The sequence below is a fragment of the Camelina sativa genome, chromosome 10, assembly GCF_000633955.1.
Source record: "Camelina sativa cultivar DH55 chromosome 10, Cs, whole genome shotgun sequence".
Lineage (NCBI taxonomy): Eukaryota > Viridiplantae > Streptophyta > Magnoliopsida > Brassicales > Brassicaceae > Camelina > Camelina sativa.
The window spans coordinates 13,725,948-13,748,825 of record NC_025694.1 but is presented as its reverse complement, the minus strand read 5'-3'; the positions used below and the strand labels follow the sequence as shown (position 1 = coordinate 13,748,825).

The window sequence follows — 22,878 nt, the reverse complement described above, 5'->3', positions numbered from 1 at the left end:
AAGAAAATTATCCTTTTGGACAGTTCTTAGAAAAGAGTTTTATATTTGTGTGATCATTTCTAATTTTTTTTTGTTTGTGTTATGCGAAATTTGGAGAAGAGTTTCAGAAAATATTTATACTAAAAAGGAGTCCCGTACAACAATTTTATTTGAGTAGATCCGGCGAGATCATGGGGTTTGTAGTTGGAGTAGTGGAAATGATTTTTGATTTTTAACAAAACAGTTTTTATACATAATTGAAGAAAACAATAACAGATGAGGAATAAAAAGATTTGTGATATATATCATCATTTTGTTTACCAAGTTTACGCGCTAGTTTATCTTTGTCTCTTCATATCCAAAGTCTTTAGAAACAAAATATGCTGAACTGTAGGAACTGCACTAAATTAGTCAAAAAAAAAAAAATTCCTAACAAAGAGAACGATGTGGTCAATTAGTAACAGTCGAAAATATGTGTTTGTCCTACTAAAATGGATGGTTTATTCACTTATTGTAATGTGGTTTTTGTCATTTTTTCAGATGATGGTACTCCATTTCAACCTTCTCAAGACATTCATGATTCATCAACCCAATCTTATGAAAAGACACTAAAAAATATTATTAATCCATAAATTTATTAATGAAATCAAAATTTGTATTAAAACATGAATAAAATCAAATATAAATAAGCAAAATTTCATTAAAATATTTTGTAAAATGGAACTAAGAAAGTATCATTTGAAAAGGGAAAAATAGGGAACTGGTATCTCTAAGACCCAATCAAATTATTAAAGTCATCTTAGTTACCACTTGATATATATCAAATTATTTGTTTGTCAAGAAAACATTATTTTCAACAATATATGGTGTATATTAGAAAAAAATCGGTCTTTTCATACCCCATCTAAGGGGGTATATTGACTTCCTACCCCATCTATCATATTGAGCAAATCCATAAATAAGGTTAACTAAAATTCAAATTAGCTACACCAACTTGCAAAACAGTGTTGAATCATACACAACCCGTAACTGTGTTAATAGACCATTAACGGGTGCTTACATGGAAGCCACGTACGAAACGACGTCGTTTTGAGAAACGAAAGAAACAGCTTCTTTTACTCAAAACGATGTCGAGAGAAAGTTTGTTCAATTAATTTGGAGATTTTTTAAACATTTTGGGTTTTTTGGCGAAATCGATTAAGATGTCTTCATCATCAGCTTCTTCAGGTGAGTTCTTGAGAACATAATGTATTTTTGGGACCTTTTGTTACTTTTCGTGGTGGTGGTTGAATCCTAGGCTCCTGAGATCTTATCCAAAAACCAATGCCATTAACTGATGAGATCGACTCAGAGTAAATCATGACATTTGTTGATGCCAAGTACCAATCACAGTTAACATAATGCTTAGGATTGTGCTTCTTGGTCAGTATATCTCTTAAAACATGGCGGCAAGGGAGCACTGTCATCTTCCATCTTGGACATGCACATGTCTTTGCATTCAAATAACCTTGAATCCATGTTTATTTTTAAGAACCTCATATTGTCCATTTCCACAAGGAATTGCCTAACAATACTTTCGCAACCTCTCTTCCTCTTTGATGGTGTTGGCGACTTTGAGAGTGTATTTACCTTGACGTTTCATAGCCTTCTTGAGCCTCACATCTATATGCATCATAGTTTGTCTTCTTATTGTCTCCAACATCTCCACTAATGGCATCTCCCGTGCTTTATTGATGGCATTGTTGTAAGACTCAGAAAAATTGTTAGAAACATCCTCACAACTTGATTTGCATCCGAAGAAGGCACGACTACAGTTTTGCGGATTTCTTTGCATGACAGCATCATACAAACCTTCATCAAACTTCTTCAATTCCTCGATTGCTCTATTATACTCCGCTTCGTTAAAACTCTTGGCAACTGTCCAAAACAACTTCTTAGGCAAATCTTTACCCGGGTAAACTCTTCTCAGATTGCCACAGATATGGCGTGCACATATCCGGTGTTCCACCTTTGGTAACTCTTGATCAACAGCATTGAGCAACCCTTTTTGTCTATCAGAAATAAGAGTAAATCCATCACCATTTTCGAGTGTCAAATCAACCTTCAGCTTCTTAATGAACCACAACCAAGCGTCAAAGTTCTCTGTTTGCACAACTGCCCAAGCAACCGGGTAGAACTGATTGTTGGCATCTCTTCCTACAGCAACCAACAGTTGTCCTTTCACACCATTTAAGAAGCATCCATCTATGCCAATTATTGGCCGACAATATGCTATCCAAGTTTTTCGAAGGGCTGCAAAGCAGACATAAAACCTATCAAACTTGACTACACCATTATCATCAGTCATCGTCCCAACGTCCACTGTTAAACCTGGATTTGATCTACAAAACAGAATTCAAACACATATTAGAAACATGATTACATGAAACACATATTAGAAACAGATTTCCTTACTCTAAAAGATGTTCCATGTAATCATGTATTCGAGCAAATTTCTCATCATATATTCCTCTTGAATCATCTTCAATGTTTTTCCTATAGCTGTTCGACACTGATCATAAGTAGCAACTATTGTGTAACGCTCCTCAACTGCATCTTGCATCGCCTTGGCCTTGAATGTCGGATCTTTCCTAATGTCATTCAAGAACAACTGAGCAAGGACTCCACTTTTGATCACTTTACTAAACCCATCCTTAGTACATGCATGCACATCATTGCATGTCTTCACCATGTACTTCCCAATTTTATCTTCATAGGAGCAGTAGATTTTGAAGTTGCAATTCCCTCCAATAGCACACCTTACTTCACTTCTCTCTGATCCCCATCTTGTAAACTTTATATTCTCTCCATTTTTAAGAGCATAATCAACCACAACTTCTTTAAACTCAGATATACTATCAAAGACTTGCTCTAATCTGATTTCTCCACTACCTTTTTTGCACCTCATATATCTTCTTTCAACTTCCTCACAATCATAGTTAGGAGGAGTATCCTCATCATTACCATGCTCTTCTTTGTCAACAAAACCTGCTAAGTTCTACTCCACTCGATCTTCCATGTCAACAAAACCCTACCAACATCTCTATCATAACCACGAGAACCATCACCACCAGATCCATCACCATGAGAACCATCGCCACCAGAACCATTACCACCAACTCTCTCACTATGTTGCCCGTCTTCAAGAAGCTCATGATATTGTTTCTCAAGAAAAATTTCAATCGACTTCACCCAAACTGCGGTTGTACACATTTTCTGAAAATTCTGATCTTCATTCATTAACTTCAGCTCTGAAAAATCCTCGAAGGGATACTTATACCAGATTTTTTGCCCACAGAGAGGATCGTCCAACGCCGCCATCAAATTAGTCACAACTGTTTCGGCTTTGCTTTCAAGTGTTAGAACCGATCCTCCAACATAAGTAGTTTTATTCCCATCAACAACTCCAAACTCTCCACCATTGTAGCATTGGAAAATAACATCCTCATCAGAGCTGAAAAAAATAAAAATTTAAAGAATTAGAGGGTTCTTCATTTTCGTTTACACATATTATCGAACACTTGGTGTTCATGATATTTTTTAAGAGCTAAACTAATTCCAAACTTAAGATCACACATCAATCTCATCCAAACTACACAATTACATCCAAAATCCATCGGGTTTTCTAAATAAACACTCTTAAGTATCTCAATTTACAAAACCCCTAAAAATTGGATTAAAATTACCTCATTTTCCGATGACAATACGGTTAATTGCACTTTCATTCACTCTCCACGATTGATAATTGTTGCTAATTGAATCAATTGACCAATTGATTTTGATTTATGGGTGAAAAGAAGAGAAGAAACAAGAGTCGGGTTTGAACAAACTTTCTCTCGAATCGGGAAAGAAGAAATGGGGAAGAAGACAATGGAAACGACGATGTTTTGAATAAAAGAAGTTGTTTCTTTCGTTTCTCAAAACGACGTCGTTTCTTACGTGGCTTCCACGTAAGCACCGTTAACGGTCTATTAACATTGTTACGGGTTGTGTATGATTCAACACCGTTTTGCAAGTTGGTGTAGCTAATTTGAATTTTAGTTAACCTTATGTATGGATTTGCTCAATGTGATAGATGGGGTAGGAATTCAACATACCCCCTTAGCTGGGGTATGAAAATACCGATTTCCCGTGTATATTACTTAGTAAAGTAAGTTTATTGTTTATAATAGATTTATACTCAAATGTTTGAATGATTATATTTGAGCTTAAAATTTTCTATTGATAGAAAATATTTTAAATAAAATTCTGCATGTGCACGTGTACAAATTCTAGTATTACATATAGTTCCTCTATGAGTCTCCTCATTGCAATGTTTTAAAACCCAGGCCAGATTGGTTAAATCGGAAACCTGCAAGTCTTCCGGTCAAAATTTCTATAAAGCCCTGAATGTTTTGTAGTTTTTAAATGGTTTTTGTTTTTAGTTTTTAGTTTTTGGCTTTTAGTTTTTGGTTTTTTGAGTTTTTGTTCTGTGGTGTAGATTTTAGTTTTTGCAAAAACTTGAATGGTAACTTGATTAGTTTTTGGGTTTTATATATAAGTACTTTTTAAAAAAAGTTTGATTGAATTTATGATAGTTTTTATATAAAGAAAAAACAAAAAAGGAAAATAAAAAAATAAAAAGTTACTTAATATTTTCCTAAAAACCCACAAAATGTGGTATTTGTATTCTATGAAGGTATTGGTAAAATCTACAAAAATCTGGTTTCCCTCATATTTAGGAAACCTATGTATTAAAAAATCATGAATGGCTGAAAAAGTAGATTTTGCATAATCAAAAAGCCAAAATCTGATATAAAATCTGATGTTATATCTAACACAGATATATTAAAGTGAAAGTGATATCTAACGAATGAGAACATTCAACTTACGTGAAAAAAGTAGGTTGTTTGACATTAAATTCTATAAGCAATATAAACGATAAATACTGAATTGACTCAAACAGTCTTAAAACCGGTGTTCATATCATCATTTTGTTTACCAAGTTTACGCACTAGTTTATCTTTGTCTCTTCATATCCAAAGTCTTTAGAAACAAAATATGCCGAATTGTCGGAACTGCAACAAATAGTAAAAAAAAACAAAAAAGTGAATTCCTAACAAAGAGAACGATATATGTGGTTAATTAGTAACAGTCGAAAATATGTGTTTGTCTACTAAAATGGATGGTTTGATTATTGTATTGTGGTTTTTGTCATTTTTTTTTCACAAGATGAGACTTCATTTCAAACTTCAAGATATTCATCAATCCAACCCTATGAAAAGACACTAAAGAATTTTCATAATAGCCATAACATTTTTAATGAAATCAAATTTTGTATAAAAACATGAAAAGAATCAAATAAAAATAAACAAAATTTCACTATGTAAAATGGAACAAGTATCATTTGAAAAGGAAAACTACGGAACTGTTATCTCTAAGACCGAATCACATGCGCTCATCGGCGAAAGCTTTAAGATGATTGAAAGAAGAGCCACCTTCTCTCACCGCTTCCGCAGCTAAATCCTTCCACCTCGCCGCGTTTCCTCTAAACTCCTCCGCCTTCCCCTCCATCACTTCCTCAATGCATCGCCGTATCTCCTCACTCTCCACCAACACAACTCCTTCATCATCTTTCTTCTCCATCACTCTCACACCTGTCTTCCAACAATCTTCTAAAAGCTTCGCGTTCGTCATCTGATCAGTCCACTGCGGAAACGCCACAACCGGAACTCCTGCGACCAAGCTCTCCAACGTTGAGTTCCATCCGCAATGCGTCACAAAACAACCGATCGACCTATGGTTCAAAACCCTAAACTGATCGCACCAAGAAACCACCATACCTATCTCATCGAGCTCTTCTCTAAAACTCTTTATGCAATCTTCTTCTTTCTCTTTCTCATCTTCTCTACTTCTGTACGACTTATCCGTAATCACCCACAAGAACGGCCTCCGACTCTGAATCAACGCCTTGCAAAGCTCCACAAGCTGTTTCTTGTTCAACACGGCAATGGTCCCGAACGAAACATAAACCACAGACGAATCTGATTTCGTATCCAACCACTCTATGTACTCACTGTGACTCGACGAACCCGTTCTCAAGGTTAATAACGGACCGATGGGGACAATCTTGTAATTATCTGGAACCGAAGTCATAGCTTCTGGCTCAAGCGCTTGGAAACTGTTGATGAGGATCTTAGGGTTTGCTTCTTCCTCCAGTGACTCAAGCTGATCTCGAAAAGCCGGCAGAAGAAACGCGTAGGCGTTGGAAGAGACGAGGAATGAGGGAAGATCACGGAGAGTGAGCAGTGGCAGAGACGGTAATTTAATAGAACTAGAGGGGTTATTACCCATCTCTGAGATTGCATCTTCGTAGCCGTTGAAGTAATGGTAAAAGATGGAGAAGACTGTTACAGGTTGGACCCAAAGAAGAGCCGAAGGAAGGTGAATCTCACGCGCTAGCTCAGCGATCCAAGTGAGGAGGATCGTGTAAACCACGCAAGTGAAAGGCCGGTTCTGCCTCCGGTTATCTTCGATTAGTTCGGTTAGTGTCTCTTTGCCACGTCGTCTCATATCAGACATGTAGTTTGCAACCGCGTCTTGAGGAGATTTGTCGAAGGAAGTAGACGACTTAAAGCCGTCGTCATGGCCATCGGAATAGGTAGCGAAGGTTAGGGTTTCGGGGACAATTTCTTGAGAGAACATGCGGCGGTTGTAGGCGGAGATCGGGGCGGCGAAGGTGACTCTAGCATTAGAGATGGTTCCGGCTAGACGTTTGGCTAGCTCGAGAGATGGGTTGATGTGACCTTGTGCTGGATATGTCACGAATAGAAAGTGTGGACCAGTGGGTGACTTCGAATTATTGTTGTCCATTCGTTTAGTTTTTGGGATGGTGTAGTTACTTTGTTAGTAATGAGAGACAATACTACAATTATAGTTTGGATTTATAGAGAGGTTTGTAGTGACACAGATCTAAGTGAAAAGGGAAAGTTATAATAATATTACTATTTAAAAAGACAAAAACAGAGCAAACCCCACTAACTAAACATTGGACAACGCAATTTTGTGACGTTAGTGGTGACGAAAATCTCTAAAAGATAAAAAGTTCGTTTGGATTCAGTGGACACGAGCACACGACCATTTGGCCAACCATGCGTGTGAAATCATTCATTTTGAAAATAGTTTTTTTTTTCTTTACTAGTTTTGCTTATGATTTTCTATCAAAAAATTCTTGTACATCAAGTCATAGTGATATATATTGATGTGGAAACGAATGAGAACATTCAACTGACGTGGAAAAGTAGAATTGTTTGACATTAATTTACATACGAAATAATGCTATATATCTTATTATATAAATTTGAGTTTTGAAAGTTAGTCATTAACAACATTCATTTTGACATGTGTCAAGTTTATATCAACTCGAGATTTTGAGATTACAACAAAAAAACAAAATATTCTGTTTTAAACGATATTAATAATGTAAAAATATAATTATCAAAAAGTTACAAAAATTATAATTTTTTTTAATACTTATAAAGAGATTATATATATATTTCATAAATTCAAAATTATAACATTATTTACTTATTTTTAATTTTAAGTTATTAATTCTACAAAAAAAATTGAAATGGGAATAAAGAAAATATACAGTTAATTATTAATTCTAATATTTGTAAATAGTCACTTCTATATAAACATAGATCGTCTCATATTTTCATCTAACAAAATATTTTTTTCAAAAATATTGTTTTCAACTTTGTTCTATTGGTAGAACTTTTTTAATTGAAAGCTAATTTTTTAACAAAAATATATGTGTGTTCCTTTTCTAATACTGCATTTTAAAATTTAATGTAGTATTTTATAGATTTTTTTATTTAATTTATCTTTTCACCTTTGAATTATTTGGGATTCATATATTATCGTGTTTATAATTTTCTATTATTTCTTTATTTATGTCAAATTAATTTTCTTCTAATTTTTCAACCTTGATTGTGTGTTCATAGACTCTTTTTTGTGCAAACATAATTTTTACCATTAATTCAATCCTAAAAGGAAGGAGTAGAAGCTCATCAACCTAATAGTTAGACAAAATATGCTAATCAAAAATAAGCTTGAAACAAACGAAGATAGATAGATTGGAAAAACATAAATTGTTGTTGATAGATCCATAGGAGTTCGGAGACTGTGACACGATGGTTTGCGGATAGGTTTAAAAGAATTGATTTGGAAACCATATCACCAAAGTGCACTTATATTTTCGATCAAGGGTTAAGAGAACTTCAGAGTTAAGTGTGCTTGAGCTGAAGTAGTTTCAGCATGAGTGACCTTTCGGGAAGTGATTGTCGTAACTGTGCGAGCGAGGACAAAACAAGTATTATGAGGAAGGGTCGGTAATATGGTGATTTGTAAGGTTGGTAAACAAGTATTCCTCTCGGACGTAACAGACCGGCCGCCGAATATGGGTGAGCCAGGAGTAGACAAGGGGCCCACTGAAGAAGGTGGCCATGAACTGGGAGTGGACATGGGGCTCACTAAGAAATGTAGCATTCAGAGAGTTCCAGAGACAAAGACTACATCATGGTGTGTCAAAGATAGTTGCACAAATACAATGGAAAAATTAACATTAGTTACTATCAAAATATTTTGTGACATTAGAAAAGGGTCTTTAGTTTCATTGGTTGTCGGAACAAGCCATTTTGAGATAATTGAAAGACGTAAATATGTTGTCTCCACACATGAGGAAGGAAAAGCCGAGGTTCTTTCTATGGTGGAGGAGGTTGGACGCAAGGTTATCTCCCTAAAGGGAAAAATGTATAGGAGGTTGGACACAAGGTTATTCCCCAAGGGAGGAAGGTGAGGCCAAAGTTCTCTCCATGATAGAGGAGGTTGGACGCAAGATTCTCTGCATAAGGGACGAGGGCGGAGCCGAGGTTCTCTCCATGGTTGGTCATACACTATTGTGATGATACATTATTGATTAGTATACTATGTAATATATGCTTTTTTTAGCCAATAATTTTAATAATTAAAAGTACTATGCAAAAGTGAAAGTAAAAAGACATATAATAGTTGACTTAATGTGTTCATACATACATTTTCTAGGTGGTGGTAAAAAAAATATATATATATATATATAACATACAATATATTTAGGTGTAAAAAATACGTTTTTAATGGTAATGGTAATATACATAAAATATTTGTAAATAGATATAAATCAGTATATTATAGCAAAAATAAAACTTATAAATAACATAGAACAAATTTTAATATATTTTTATTAAATTTAATTTAATTTTACAAAAATTTAAACCTGCACATCGGGCGGATCTTTGTTTAGTCTAAAATAAAAGACTGAGTTAGTCTTTAGATTGAGATAGTCTTTACATTGTGCTAAGTGTTAACCAAAGAAATGTTGAATTGTTGATATTTACAAATTACAATAACATTATAAGTTATTTAATATAACTTTAATTGGATAATAGTTATTTATTTTTGTTATAGTTAATAAGTGATTTTTTTTTATGAGATTATGCGAATCTTCATGATTATCTTGTCTCTTACGCAACTAGTTAGTTTGATTCATCCATAAGCTCAAGACATGTCAAAAATAATTATTTTTTTTTTCAAGTTAGAGTGAACGAAAAAGTTAAGCTATTTCATTGTAAATAATATGTCGAAAAACTGCTTTATGGATATGGTTCGTGTAAACATAATTCGTTAGTTTTTTTTTTCATATCTTTTTTTCTTATCTTGTTAAAAATATTAATAATATTTAAAGTTTATGAAGTTTCAAAACACTACATCATGAGCATATTATAAGATTGGGATTGAAAAAAAAAAAAGGTTAAGATCAAGGTTGTATGAGGTTCTATTGTAGGTTGGAATTTTTTCGTAATTCTGAGAAATAATTGAAACGAAAAAAATCTCAGAATTACAATGTTGCTTATCATTCTATGTAGTCGTCAGCGTGTAGGTGCCCCTTCGGTAGAATTTGAATATGTATGCGACGGTAATAGTGCGTTATGATCTGACAATGGGGGCACAATTGATTTGGATCTGAACTTAGAGAATGGTAGGATTGCGTCGTTGTTAACTTCATCATGCATTCTTAGCTCGATGGTGAGACCGTGGAGAAACTTGTAAGTAAAAGATTCCTATACACAACGCCAAATTTTAAATGATCTCATATAAAAATCAAAACTTTGAAATCTATGCACAAGAGTCTTTTTCCATGTTACAAACTCTACTCAAGGGGGCTATATGAAGAGCCGATTTAACAAGAGGAGAAGTGATGGTAATGTCTTAGGCTCTCAACCAAAAAGTGATTTGTGGTACAATATGCATCATATGATTTGTTAAACTTTTGAATGGTGAAGTCTTAGTCAGGAAAACATGCACTACATATTTATGATGCAAATATATTTTTAGACAAATGCATTAAATCGTTTTGTCGATTTTCTCTGTGAGCAAATTGTATTTCATTTGTCTGAAATTTTGAGAAATGAATATGAATTTAAGAGCCTTCACAAGATGTTATTACGTAAGATCAACCGCCTATTCACATTTTTGAAAAATTGAGAATTTTGTTATTTTGCACTCAAAGCAATTCCGATAACGTTATCAAAATTTTGTATCTAAAATAGTTATCTGAAAACTATCTTCAACACGTAATTAACAATATCAGTTTTAAAATATAACATTTTACCATAACATTAACTGAACCAACAATTAAGGATGTCATTTTGATATACACTCATTTTAGGAGTTGTTTTTGTTAATTATGTGTCAGCTCTTAGTATTTAATCAATATGTGTATGTGTGTTTTTTTAAAAAAATTGATATTAAATTTTATTGAACCAAAAATAAGAGCGATGACACTAACATATATTATCACACTGTCATTTTTGCTCATGTAATGTTTATACAAAATTTAAGAAAAAAATTTCAATAAACAAGATTTGTTTCTTTATAAAAAACTATATACATTTGTCACGCCATAATCTGACACAACGAGTATTCGTTGGAATTTTTTCGTAATTATGAAAAACGCTTAAAAGAAAAATACTTATAAAGGTCATGTATTCACATGAATTCTTCATTAATCCTATCAAGACTCTCATCACTAATGGTGATCGTCATCAATTCGGTCTTTGTCGTCGTGCCATCAGTCTATGATATGTGGTCGTCAACTTGAAGCGTCCCTTCGGGAGGATTTGAATCCGTACGCGGTGGTAATAGTGCATTCTGATCCGACAGTGGTGGCACGATTGATTATTTCAGAGGATGGTAGGATTATGTAATTGTTAACTTCATTGTGCATGCATAGCTCAATGGCGAGATTGTGGACATACTTGTAAGTAAAATATCCCTACATACGACGCCAAATGTTAAATGATCTCATATAAGAACCAAAACTTTGAAATCTATACACACAAATCTCTTTCCATGTTACAAACTCTACTCAACGTGGATATGGAGAGCCGATTTAACAAGAGGAGAAGTGATGGTAATTTTTTAGGCTCGACCAAGAAGTGAATGGGAGTACAATATGCATCATATGATTTGCTTAACTTTTGAATGTTAAAGTCTTACTTTGGGGAACATGCACTACATATTTACGATGCAGAAATCTCTTTAGACAAATGCATTAAATCGTTTTGTCGATTATCGTTGTGAGCAAATTGTAGTCCGTTTGTTTGAAATTTTGAGAAATGAATATGAAATTAAGAGCCTCCAAAAGATGTCATTACGTAAGATCAACCGCCTATTCACATTTTTAAAAAATTGAGAATTTTGTTGTTTTTCCCTCGAAGCAATTCCGATAAGGTTATCCAAATTTTGTATCTAAAATAGTAATACGAAAACTATCTTCAATACGTAATTAAAAATATCAATTTAAAATATAACATTTTACCATAATATCAACTGAAACCAACAATTAAGGATGTCATTTTGATTCACACTCATTTTAGGAGATGTTTTTGTTAATTATGTGTCAGCTCTTCATATTTGATCAATATGTGTGTGTGTTCTTTAAAAAATTGATATTAAATTTTATTGAACTGAAAATCAGAGCGATGACACTAACATAAATTATTACAATATCATTTTTGCTCCTCTAATGTTATACAAAATTTAAGAAAATAAATATCAATAAACAAAATTTGTTTCTTTATAAAAACTATATATATTTGTCACGCCATTATCTGACACAACGAGTGGCCGTTGGAATTTTTTGTAATTATGAAGAATACTTGAAAGAATTTTTTTTATAAAGGTCATGTATTCACATAAATCTTCATTAATCGTATCAAGACTCTCATCACTAATGGTGATCGCCATCAATTCGGTCTTTGTCATCGTGTCATCAATCTATGATATGTGGCTGTCACTTTGTAGCGTCCCTTCCTTAGGATTTGAATCCGTACATGGTGGTAATAGTGCATACTGATCCGACAGTGGTGGCACAATTGATTTGGATCTGAGTTCAGAGTATGGTAGAATTCTGTCATTGTTAACTTCATTATACATGCTTAGCTCAATGGCGAGATTGTGGACATACTTGTAAGTAAAAGATCCCTACATAGAAAGCCAAATTTTGAATGCTCTCATATAAGAACCAAAACTTTGAAATCTATAGACAAAAGTCACTTTCGATGTTACAAACTCTACTCAACATGACTATATGGAGAGCCGATTTAAACAAGAGGAGAAGTGATGGTAATGTTTTAGGTTCGACCAACAAGTGATTTGGAGTACAATATGCATCGTATGATTTGCTTAACTTTTGAATGTTAAAGTCTTACTCAGGGGAACATGCACTACATATTTACAATGCAAATATCACTTTAGACAAATGCATTAAATCGTTTTGTCGATTATCTTTGTGAGCAAATTGTAGTCCGTTTGTTTGAAATTTTGAGAAATAAATATGAATTTAAGAACCTCCAAAAGATGTCATTATGTAAGATCAACTGCTTATTCTCATTTTTTTAAATTTGAAAATTTTGTTGTTTTGCCCTCGAAACAATTCCGATAAGGTTATCCAAATTTTGTATCTACAATAGTAACCCAAAAATTATCTCAAACACGTAACTAAAAATATCAATTCAAAAATAGAATATTTTACCATAACATCAATTGAAACCAACAATTGAAGATGTCATTTTGATTCACACTCATTTTAGGAGATGTTTTTATTAATTATGTGTCAGCTCTTAATATTTGATCAATATATGTGTGTATGTGTTTTTTTATATTGATATTAAATTTTATTGAACCGAAAATAAGAGTGATGACACTAATATAATTTTTTACACTATCATTTTTGCTCCTATAATGTTTATACAAAATTTAAGAAAATAAACATCAACAAACAAGATTTGTTTCTTTATAAAAACTAAATATATTTCCCCATTTTGTTGATGACTCTTCCTTTCCTTAAAATTGTTTTTTTTAAAACAAATGCTAATGTTGTTTAAAAAAAAAAAACTTTTTACCAAATCACAATTGTTCTTTAGCTGAAATGATAATATGCCCTTTCCCACTTTTGTTGTAAAAACATTAGATAAAATAAATTTTAAATTAAAAAAAATATCATTTTTTTTAAAAAGAAGATTTTTATAAATGAATTAATACATACATATGTACTAATGTACCAACGCATATCAAAATCTATCCAAAACTTGGATTTCTTGGTTGACGTGGCCCAACCAAAATCTCAAGTTCTCTGCGGATGACGAACCATCTCCAATATCTCTCTTTTTTAATCAAACCACGGTTACATAAAATTCGTGATTCATGAAGTTTGCTTTCTTGTCGTTTTATTTTTAAAATAAGTCTCCATCTTTTAACAGTTCTTCTTCAACTCTCCACCACCACCATTGTCACCAACACCACCATTTAACATACACTTTTGTTTTTAGTGGATTCTTCTCCTAAAGTGCGTTTTATGCTATATTGTTTTCACTGTTCTTGATAACATAAGTTTTCCTAAAATTATATTCTCTATAAAAATCGTACTTACATTCTCAAAGTTTTCAACTTTTTTTTTTCTTTTTTCTTTCTGAGGTTCAGAAAAAAAAAGTCACCTTTTTTCTAATGGCTTCATCTGCATTTGCTTTTCCTTCTTACATAATAACCAAAGGAGCTTCAACTGATTCTTGCAAATCAACTCCTTTGTCTTCTTCTCGATCTTTGGTTACAGATCTTTCTTCGCCATGTCTGAGACCCAACAACAACAACAATTCCCATGTAAGTTGACTTCTCTCTTCTCTTCTTCTCTGCTTCATCGGTGAAAGTATACTTTAGGAAGGAACTGTGAGATTTTTTATAGCTACCCGTTTGGTGAAATCTTGAATTAAATAATGGGTTTACTTTGTTTTTGTCTAAAGTCAAACAAATTGGACTCCTTTTTTATATGTTAGTTTATTGGAAATTTCAAGAAAAGTATTGTGAAATTGGACTCTTTTTAGTTCTGAATTCTGGGAACTGATTAGAGAAAACGACAGCTTTTGGTCTTTATATTATTGTTGTAACTTGGGGGGGTTTGTGTTGTGTACACTTTACAGTCAAACAGAAAGGCAAAAGTGTATGCTTCACTTGCAGAGAAGGGTGAGTATTATTCAAACAGACCACCAACTCCGTTACTTGACACAATCAACTACCCAATCCACATGAAAAATCTTTCTGTCAAGGTAAAAACTTTAAGCTTTGGTCTATTTGGTTTTAGCTTTCTACAAAATTGTTGTCCCAAATTAATAGGATTGGTGGTGGCATGCAGGAACTGAAACAACTGTCTGATGAGCTGAGATCAGATGTGATCTTCAATGTGTCTAAAACCGGTGGACATTTGGGGTCAAGTCTTGGTGTTGTGGAGCTTACCGTGGCTCTTCATTACATTTTCAACACTCCACAGGACAAGATTCTTTGGGATGTTGGTCATCAGTCTTATCCTCACAAGATTCTTACAGGGAGAAGAGGAAAGATGCCGACAATGAGGCAAACCAATGGTCTCTCCGGTTTCACCAAACGAGGAGAGAGTGAACATGATTGCTTTGGTACAGGACACAGTTCAACCACTATTTCTGCTGGCTTAGGTAATCTAAACTAATCAATCAGTCCCTTTAGTGTCTTTTCCTTTGTCTTGTTTTGTCTAGAAAGTAAACAGTAGTAACAAGAAAACAAGACTGAATCAGAAATTTTGGGTTTACAGGAATGGCGGTAGGAAGGGATTTGAAGGGTAATAACAACAACGTGGTTGCTGTGATTGGTGATGGTGCGATGACGGCAGGGCAGGCTTATGAAGCCATGAACAATGCAGGATATCTAGACTCTGATATGATTGTGATTCTCAATGACAACAAGCAAGTCTCATTACCTACTGCTACTTTGGATGGACCAAGTCCACCTGTTGGAGCTTTGAGTAGTGCTCTTAGTCGCTTACAGTCTAACCCGGCTCTCAGGGAGTTGAGAGAAGTCGCAAAGGCAAGTTTTTTTTCCCGTTTCTTTTCTTGGATGGCTAAGAGTCCTTATGGAGTTGATAAGAATGTTAGCTTTTGTTGTCTATAGGGTGTGACAAAGCAAATAGGCGGGCCGATGCACCAATTGGCTGCTAAGGTAGATGAGTATGCTCGAGGAATGATAAGCGGGACTGGATCATCACTGTTTGAAGAACTAGGTCTTTACTATATTGGTCCAGTTGATGGGCACAACATAGACGATATGGTGGCTATTCTCAAAGAAGTTAAGAGTGCAAGAACTACAGGACCAGTACTTATTCATGTCGTGACAGAGAAAGGTCGTGGTTATCCTTACGCAGAGAGAGCTGATGACAAATACCATGGTAAATGGACTTACCATTCTTCTTTAGTTCTTAAGAAATGCAGTATGTATTGATTCTTTTTTCTTTCAGGTGTTGTCAAATTTGATCCAGCGACGGGTAAACAGTTCAAAACTACTAATAAGACACAGTCTTACACAACTTACTTTGCGGAGGCATTAGTAGCGGAAGCAGAGGTAGACAAAAATGTTGTTGCGATTCATGCAGCCATGGGAGGTGGGACTGGTTTAAATCTCTTCCAACGTCGCTTCCCAACAAGATGTTTTGATGTTGGGATAGCAGAACAACATGCAGTTACTTTTGCTGCGGGTTTAGCTTGTGAAGGTCTTAAGCCCTTCTGTGCTATATATTCGTCTTTCATGCAGCGTGCTTATGACCAGGCAAGTTCAAACATCTTAAACTAGTTTACTTTTTAATGAAACGTTTTAGAAAACTAATAGAGTATATGGATGGTGACCTTCTCTGTATAGGTTGTACATGATGTCGATTTGCAAAAGTTACCGGTGAGATTTGCGATGGATAGAGCTGGGCTAGTTGGAGCTGATGGTCCGACACATTGTGGAGCTTTTGATGTGACGTTTATGGCTTGCCTTCCTAACATGATAGTTATGGCTCCATCAGATGAAGCTGATCTTTTTAACATGGTTGCAACTGCTGCTGCGATTGATGATCGTCCTTCTTGTTTCCGTTACCCTAGAGGTAACGGTATTGGCGTTGCGTTACCTCCAGGAAACAAAGGTGTTCCCATTGAGGTATAACTTAATCTGATCTTCTCATATTATTTTTTTCTCTCTTCCTTAAACTATCTTGATCATAAAAACAAACTCTTTGGGGATATTTCAGATTGGGAGAGGTAGAATTTTAAAGGAAGGAGAGAGGGTTGCGCTGTTAGGTTATGGCTCAGCAGTTCAGAGCTGTTTAGGAGCAGCCATAATGCTCGAAGAACGTGGATTAAACGTAACTGTAGCAGATGCAAGGTTTTGCAAACCATTGGACCGTGCTCTCATTCGCAGCTTAGCTAAATCGCACGAGGTGCTGATTACAGTTGAAGAAGGTTCGATTGGAGGGTTTGGATCGCATGTTGTTCAGTTCCTTGCTCTCGATGGTCTTCTTGATGGGAAACTCAAGGTTACTTACTTACTTACTTACATATATATGTTCTGTCTTTTCAAAATCTATTGTTTCTAATTTGCAAACTTTGTATACAGTGGAGGCCAATGGTACTGCCGGATCGGTACATCGACCACGGTGCACCAGCTGATCAACTAGCCGAAGCTGGACTCATGCCATCTCACATCGCAGCAACCGCACTTAACTTAATCGGTGCACCAAGGGAAGCTCTGTTCTGAGAGTAAGAGTCTGTGGCTAAAACATATATACGAACATCCTAAATGCAACCGAAGGTTTATTCTAAGTACTACTGATCAAGGTTCCCGCCGAAAAGAAGTAGCAGAAAAAGTCCTTTAGCAACTGAGATGATTTAAGAAAAAAAGCAAAGGCAAGGTTGTATGGTTGTGTAAAAAATTAGTGTTATGGTAAAATTGGTATTTTTTATTTTTGTAATTTTGGTTAGGGGTGTGATGAAGATCGAGTTGTACAATCATCTAACATGCATCTTGTAAAAATCATTTACATTTCTTTGTGTATCTTCATTTAACCTTTGTGTGAGATGTCCGGTACGAGTGATTCGAACGCACCAATCCGCTGACCTGGAATTTTTTCCGGTTTACTTTCTTTAACAAAAGCTCCAACTCCCAAGACCAAGACTCTAAAGTCTAAGGCATGGAAAGGCGCTATATGAGAAAGAGTTATCTATCTTGTTAATTACTCACTGAAAACAATTTAAATTTTTGTTTTACCTTTCATTAACACATCATTTCATTTGTTTTAACTTTTTAAGTAATTAGAAAGCTAAAAATAAAAGATAAAACTGGATATTTGATTGATAATATTGCCTCGTAAATACAAAATGACAAGTAATATGAAACAAAAATTTAACTCTAGAACGACAAGTAAAAAAATCCGGAGGAAATAAGAAAAGAAAAGATACTACAGAAATTATGTTCTTGTCTAATACTCTTTCCGATTCGAATTAGTTTTCGTTATAGATTGTTTGTTTCTCACAAATTAAAAAATGGATAAATTTGATATTATATCATTTTTGACTATTAAAATTCTAAAGTATTTGATATTTTATTTATATAGTAAATAGCGAATGAGATATTTTTTCTATTACAAATGACATAGGAAAACGAAAAAGATAACTAAATTGAAAAAAGTGAATCTAGAATGACAACTATTTTGAAATGGAGAGAGTACTTCATATTTTTTTAACATTTCATATTTTTTAAATAAGATGATTAAGATTATGTTTTTTTAGTAAAGATCATTTTATGCAATTTTTACTTTGTAATGTGTCTATAGTCTGTATCAAACAAACTTAATGTAGTGTAAATCTTAATTAAATTGAATTATAAAAAAAGACACCACATATATAGTACCTTAATTATGCTCTTATCCCTCTTTCATTAAAAACGGTTTATTTTAGGATTATTATTTTTACCTCATAAAGATGAATGTAATCAATTTTCTATACTGTATTAGTTTATCTTTACCACAAAAACATACTATAATGTAAATCTTAATTAAATTGATAAGCTCAAACAATAGAATAAAGTTCAAATTGATAAGAAAATTAATTTATTAATATATGTGAATAATTTAAAACAAACAACTTCAAAAAAAAACTGCCAATACATAGGTGATAGGTTAATATATGTGATTTATAGTTCATGCAATGCAATAGACTTGTTTTTTTTGTTTTTCTCGAAAATGATATGAAACTTGATGCCACAAAACCTGTAAAAAGGTCTATTTTGACGAAACTACACATTACGAAATAGTACATTTGGCGTTGGGATTTCCATCACTGAACATCATCAGAAACTTCTCCAATTCAGTACGCTCATCACCCTTCTTCTCACTTTTGACCACAATCTCCACGTCTTCACATGTTACTTTCTTGAGTTTTTTCAACAACTTCTCCTCGTTAAAACTCCCAGTGACCACAATCTTTTGGTTCTTAGTATCCGTCACACATGATGCAACTCCTAATAATCAATCAAACATTACACAAAACAATTATTACAACATGGATGCAATTATATATACTTAAAACTAAATATTAATTATTCTACCTTTGAATTTGGGTATGGTTTCAGTCATAATTTTCTTACATTCGTCACAGTTATCCGGTATCTTGAATGCGACATCCCTAACAGTAGAACATATCGAAGAAGAGTGACTAAGAGAACTTTTCATAAACATGGTTTTAAGAATATAAACTACGCTGACCTGTTAGGAATAGGACCATTTGCGGGTGAAAGCGGTAAGCAAGACAAACCCATCTTTTTTTTAACTTTGTTAGCCACCAAACAAATAAATTAAGATGGATCCATTTATCGACAGCCTAAAACACTTTATTATATACACACACATTCACACAAATGCAGAACACATAGACACGACAGACAATATTTTTTTGAACAAGTGCAAAAAAAAAGAAATACATTATAGATTATCCAGTCATTGATCAATACCATATACAGTATGCTTTTTCTAGGTGTATAAATATTATAAGCTAAGTTATATACACATTTTTTTTTGCATAGGGAAACATATCTTATTAAAATTTAATTACATATTATTTTATAAGTGCTAAACAAGCATTTTATCAATAAATTAAATTTTCAGATATCTTTGAAATTAGACCTCAAACATTTCTCAATTTAATTTTGTATTTTAGTTATAAAATATTATTATACTCTAATTTTCTTAATTCTTAGGCTTTCTTGTTTGTTTTTTTTCTATTACTTGTGAATATCATTTAATTCATTTTTTTAGCTTTAATATTTCTATATATCTTATTATATAAAGTTTGATGTCAAAGTTATTCATCTTATTATATAAAACTAGATGTCAAAGTTACTAATTAACTAGATCGTGACATGTGTCAACATTTGAGTAACAAAATTGTGACACGTGTCAATTATATCATCTTAATGGTAATGTATGTAGATAGTAGATTTATATACATTAGTGTATTATAGCAAAAAAAGAAACTACTATTTTCTATAACTAAAAGTTTATCTATTTACTTTTATACGTTATTTTTACTTAGGAAAATAATTTAATATATATAAATAACTTTGAACTTATCTACACATTCATGACCACACCAGTCATAGAACCTTGGCCCACCGGCCAACACAACTAAAATCCAAGATTAAACCACCATCAACTCTCGAGGTCTACATTCTGTCGTTATGTTTATACCCACGTCCTAGACATTGCTTGCTCCCAACTCCTCCACCCTTAGGTCGAAACCTTCAAGCCATACCGATCTCACTCTCAGACCAGCGTCTTCGAGTTATACTGTCTCACTCTTAGACCACAATCCTTAATGACTATAAACATCTCCTGACAAAAAGTACCTCTTGTGGTCCGAATAAACATTGGAATGTTACACCTTCCCACTCAACTTCTAATATCCAACTGGATTACCCACCAAACAGAGAAATATCTGCTCCAACTGCATACGTCCACCTATCCACCTCTCTAGGCTCAATACCTCTCGAGAAGAATTTAGTACCGGTCATCTACAACTACTCCATCCTCCTAACATAAGATAGAAACTCCTCAAAATCTGCAGCCCTCGGCTACACCCCGCCACGACGCCACATGTGGCACAACTGGAGCCTACACTAGTTCCACTCTCGGTAACCGCTCCAACAACACGTCAACAGATCCGCCAAGCGATCATCTCGACCTTGGGATCCTCTTGTTGTAACCCAACACCTGGGTTTCCAGAATGTCCAGCACGCTCACCGGCTAACCCCCTCTGGTCCCTCCTGATACACTTGCGACATCTGACGTACATCCTCGCGAAACTCTGGACCACACACTCGCTGGCCTCAGGAACCTGTCCGACCACAACCAAGACTACGCCCACATCTACGACCAACAACTCAAACACCTTTAACCAATGCACTTCCAAGAACAGAGACTAACAAGCATAAAACAACCCAAAACCACACACAATAACATAACATACCATGGAATCTCATTGAAGGCTCGAAGAGAGTGTTCTAGGACTCCATGTCACACACAATTGACTAACTCACATAATCAATCACAGCATGAAAATCCAGAACATCAACGTGAACCGAAACCTAGAGTCGTAAGGGCTCTGATACTAGACTGAAATGACCTGACCCGTTTTTTATAATAATAAATAACAAATAATAGTAATAAATAATAAATAATAAATAAATAACCCAAAAATATTTATTTAAATATGCAGAAACTCAATTCACCAAATAAGCAGCGAAAAATACTAATAATAATAAACCAATAATTAACCAGAATCATAGACCATAAACTAGCAACTTAAACCATGGTTCTAACACCAACATTCCAATTCTAGCAACCTAGCAGAAACCAAAGCATAACAACAAAGTTACTAAAACATCCTCCTCTCCATTGCCATGATCTCACGATTACACTTTGCCTCTACCTGCACCACAACACAATGAGATGCGTGAGTATTACCAGAAATACCCATTGAGGCGATCCTCCCATCTACGAGTTATACACACAAGCGAATAAAGAGTACAACTACAAATAAAATATAACAAACCAACCATTAAATAGAACAATCAATAACACTTTCACCGTACCTACACATCATCACCCAAAACAAGTCATACAACCCAATCGCTTAGATAAGCTCATGGTCACGCACTCACCTTAACAAGTGATTCACAAAAATGACTACAACCAAAAGAGAGGCCCTCCAAATTCCAGAAACAACCAAAATCGCTCCTACAACCAATCAAAACAACAAACAAGCATTGAAACCAAACTGCCAGGAAAAACAGAAAAGAACAAACTCAAAGGTGAAACCATGAAATTAAAACAAATCATTAACTTTCTTATCCCTCCGGATAAAAGCAAATTCTAGAAGTCCAGAAGCTTCCCACAAAATTTCGGCATGATCAGATCTCAGATGAACCCGCAACCGAGCCCGAAACACCTGCTAGTATTAATTTGCGACTGAAAGAACGTGTCCGACAAAACTGCCCATAACTCACAGAGCTTAAATCCAAATACAGTTCTGTAAAGAGGAGAATGACTGACTATGAAAGGATTGGGAATAACGCCACTAAATTTCGTTACCTTTGACAACAATTTGATTTGTCGAAAACCATTTCCTCCCAAACACTAACGATTTTGTTCCTGTTCTTTCTCTCTAACACAAAGCTTTGTTGATCTCTTTCTCCTTCTCACCAAAACGACCAAGATCTCTCTCTCTCTCTTACTCTTTGAACAACCAAACCTGAGCAATTATATAATTCGTTTCGATCTCTAAACCTTGAAAACCTTTTTTTATTTATGCCCTTCCAGATTGCCCATAAAATTCATGGTAATTGAAGAAGTTGATCAGGATCACCTTGTTGAGAGGCATCCCTCCAGAAAACAAAATTCAAATTCGAGTACACCGACTCATATGGAAAACCCTCTGATGAGACCAGAGTCGAAAATAAATCCCAAACTTCACACGAGCGATGACAATAAAAAAAATGTGATTAATAGTCTCAACCACAGAGTCACGCTTTTTACATCAAATATCACATTGATCAAATATCACATTGGACATATCGGTGTATCTATTTACTTTTATAGATAATTTTTACTTACTAAAAATATTTACTTTATTAAATTTTATTTTATTTTTAAAACTATAAATCCGGGCGGGTCCTAGTCTAGTATTAGATAAATGTGGTGCAATTATCAAAGAAAACTACGCCATGTCATTTTCTGTAATGTTTTTGTCTATAAAAGCAAGATAAACAAAAAAAATCAGCAAAGGTCCAGCTATATACAGAAGTTTCTTAGTTTTTTTCCTTAAATTGTTCAACTATTTTGTAAATGTGGATTTTAAAAATAAGATCTTCTGTGAAGAAACCCCCCCC

At 34.2% G+C, this 22,878-nt stretch overlaps 4 protein-coding genes across 4 annotated transcripts; 1 reads left to right on the top strand and 3 right to left on the bottom strand.

The window, feature by feature from the left end:
- Positions 1,544-2,926, bottom strand: LOC104720348. The gene is made up of 2 exons (XM_010438267.1): positions 2,532-2,926; positions 1,544-2,360 (listed from the first exon to the last, which is right to left on the bottom strand). Exons 1-2 carry the CDS (start codon positions 2,924-2,926, stop codon positions 1,544-1,546), a joined length of 1,212 nt encoding a protein of 403 aa, XP_010436569.1.
- On the bottom strand, positions 5,274-6,970 carry LOC104718848 (UDP-glycosyltransferase 75D1-like). The gene has a single exon (XM_010436650.2). It carries the CDS (start codon positions 6,868-6,870, stop codon positions 5,446-5,448), a length of 1,425 nt encoding a protein of 474 aa, XP_010434952.1. The 5' UTR covers positions 6,871-6,970; the 3' UTR covers positions 5,274-5,445.
- Positions 13,798-17,514, top strand: LOC104718847 (1-deoxy-D-xylulose-5-phosphate synthase, chloroplastic). Its single transcript, XM_010436649.2, has 9 exons — positions 13,798-14,256; positions 14,574-14,699; positions 14,786-15,101; positions 15,218-15,489; positions 15,574-15,847; positions 15,917-16,224; positions 16,315-16,596; positions 16,688-16,972; positions 17,053-17,514. Exons 1-9 carry the CDS (start codon positions 14,104-14,106, stop codon positions 17,191-17,193), a joined length of 2,157 nt encoding a protein of 718 aa, XP_010434951.1. The 5' UTR covers positions 13,798-14,103; the 3' UTR covers positions 17,194-17,514.
- Positions 18,613-19,282, bottom strand: LOC104718846. Its single transcript, XM_010436648.1, has 3 exons — positions 19,199-19,282; positions 19,042-19,118; positions 18,613-18,954 (listed from the first exon to the last, which is right to left on the bottom strand). The coding sequence occupies exons 1-3, from the start codon at positions 19,249-19,251 to the stop codon at positions 18,737-18,739; spliced, it is 348 nt and encodes a 115-aa protein (XP_010434950.1). The 5' UTR covers positions 19,252-19,282; the 3' UTR covers positions 18,613-18,736.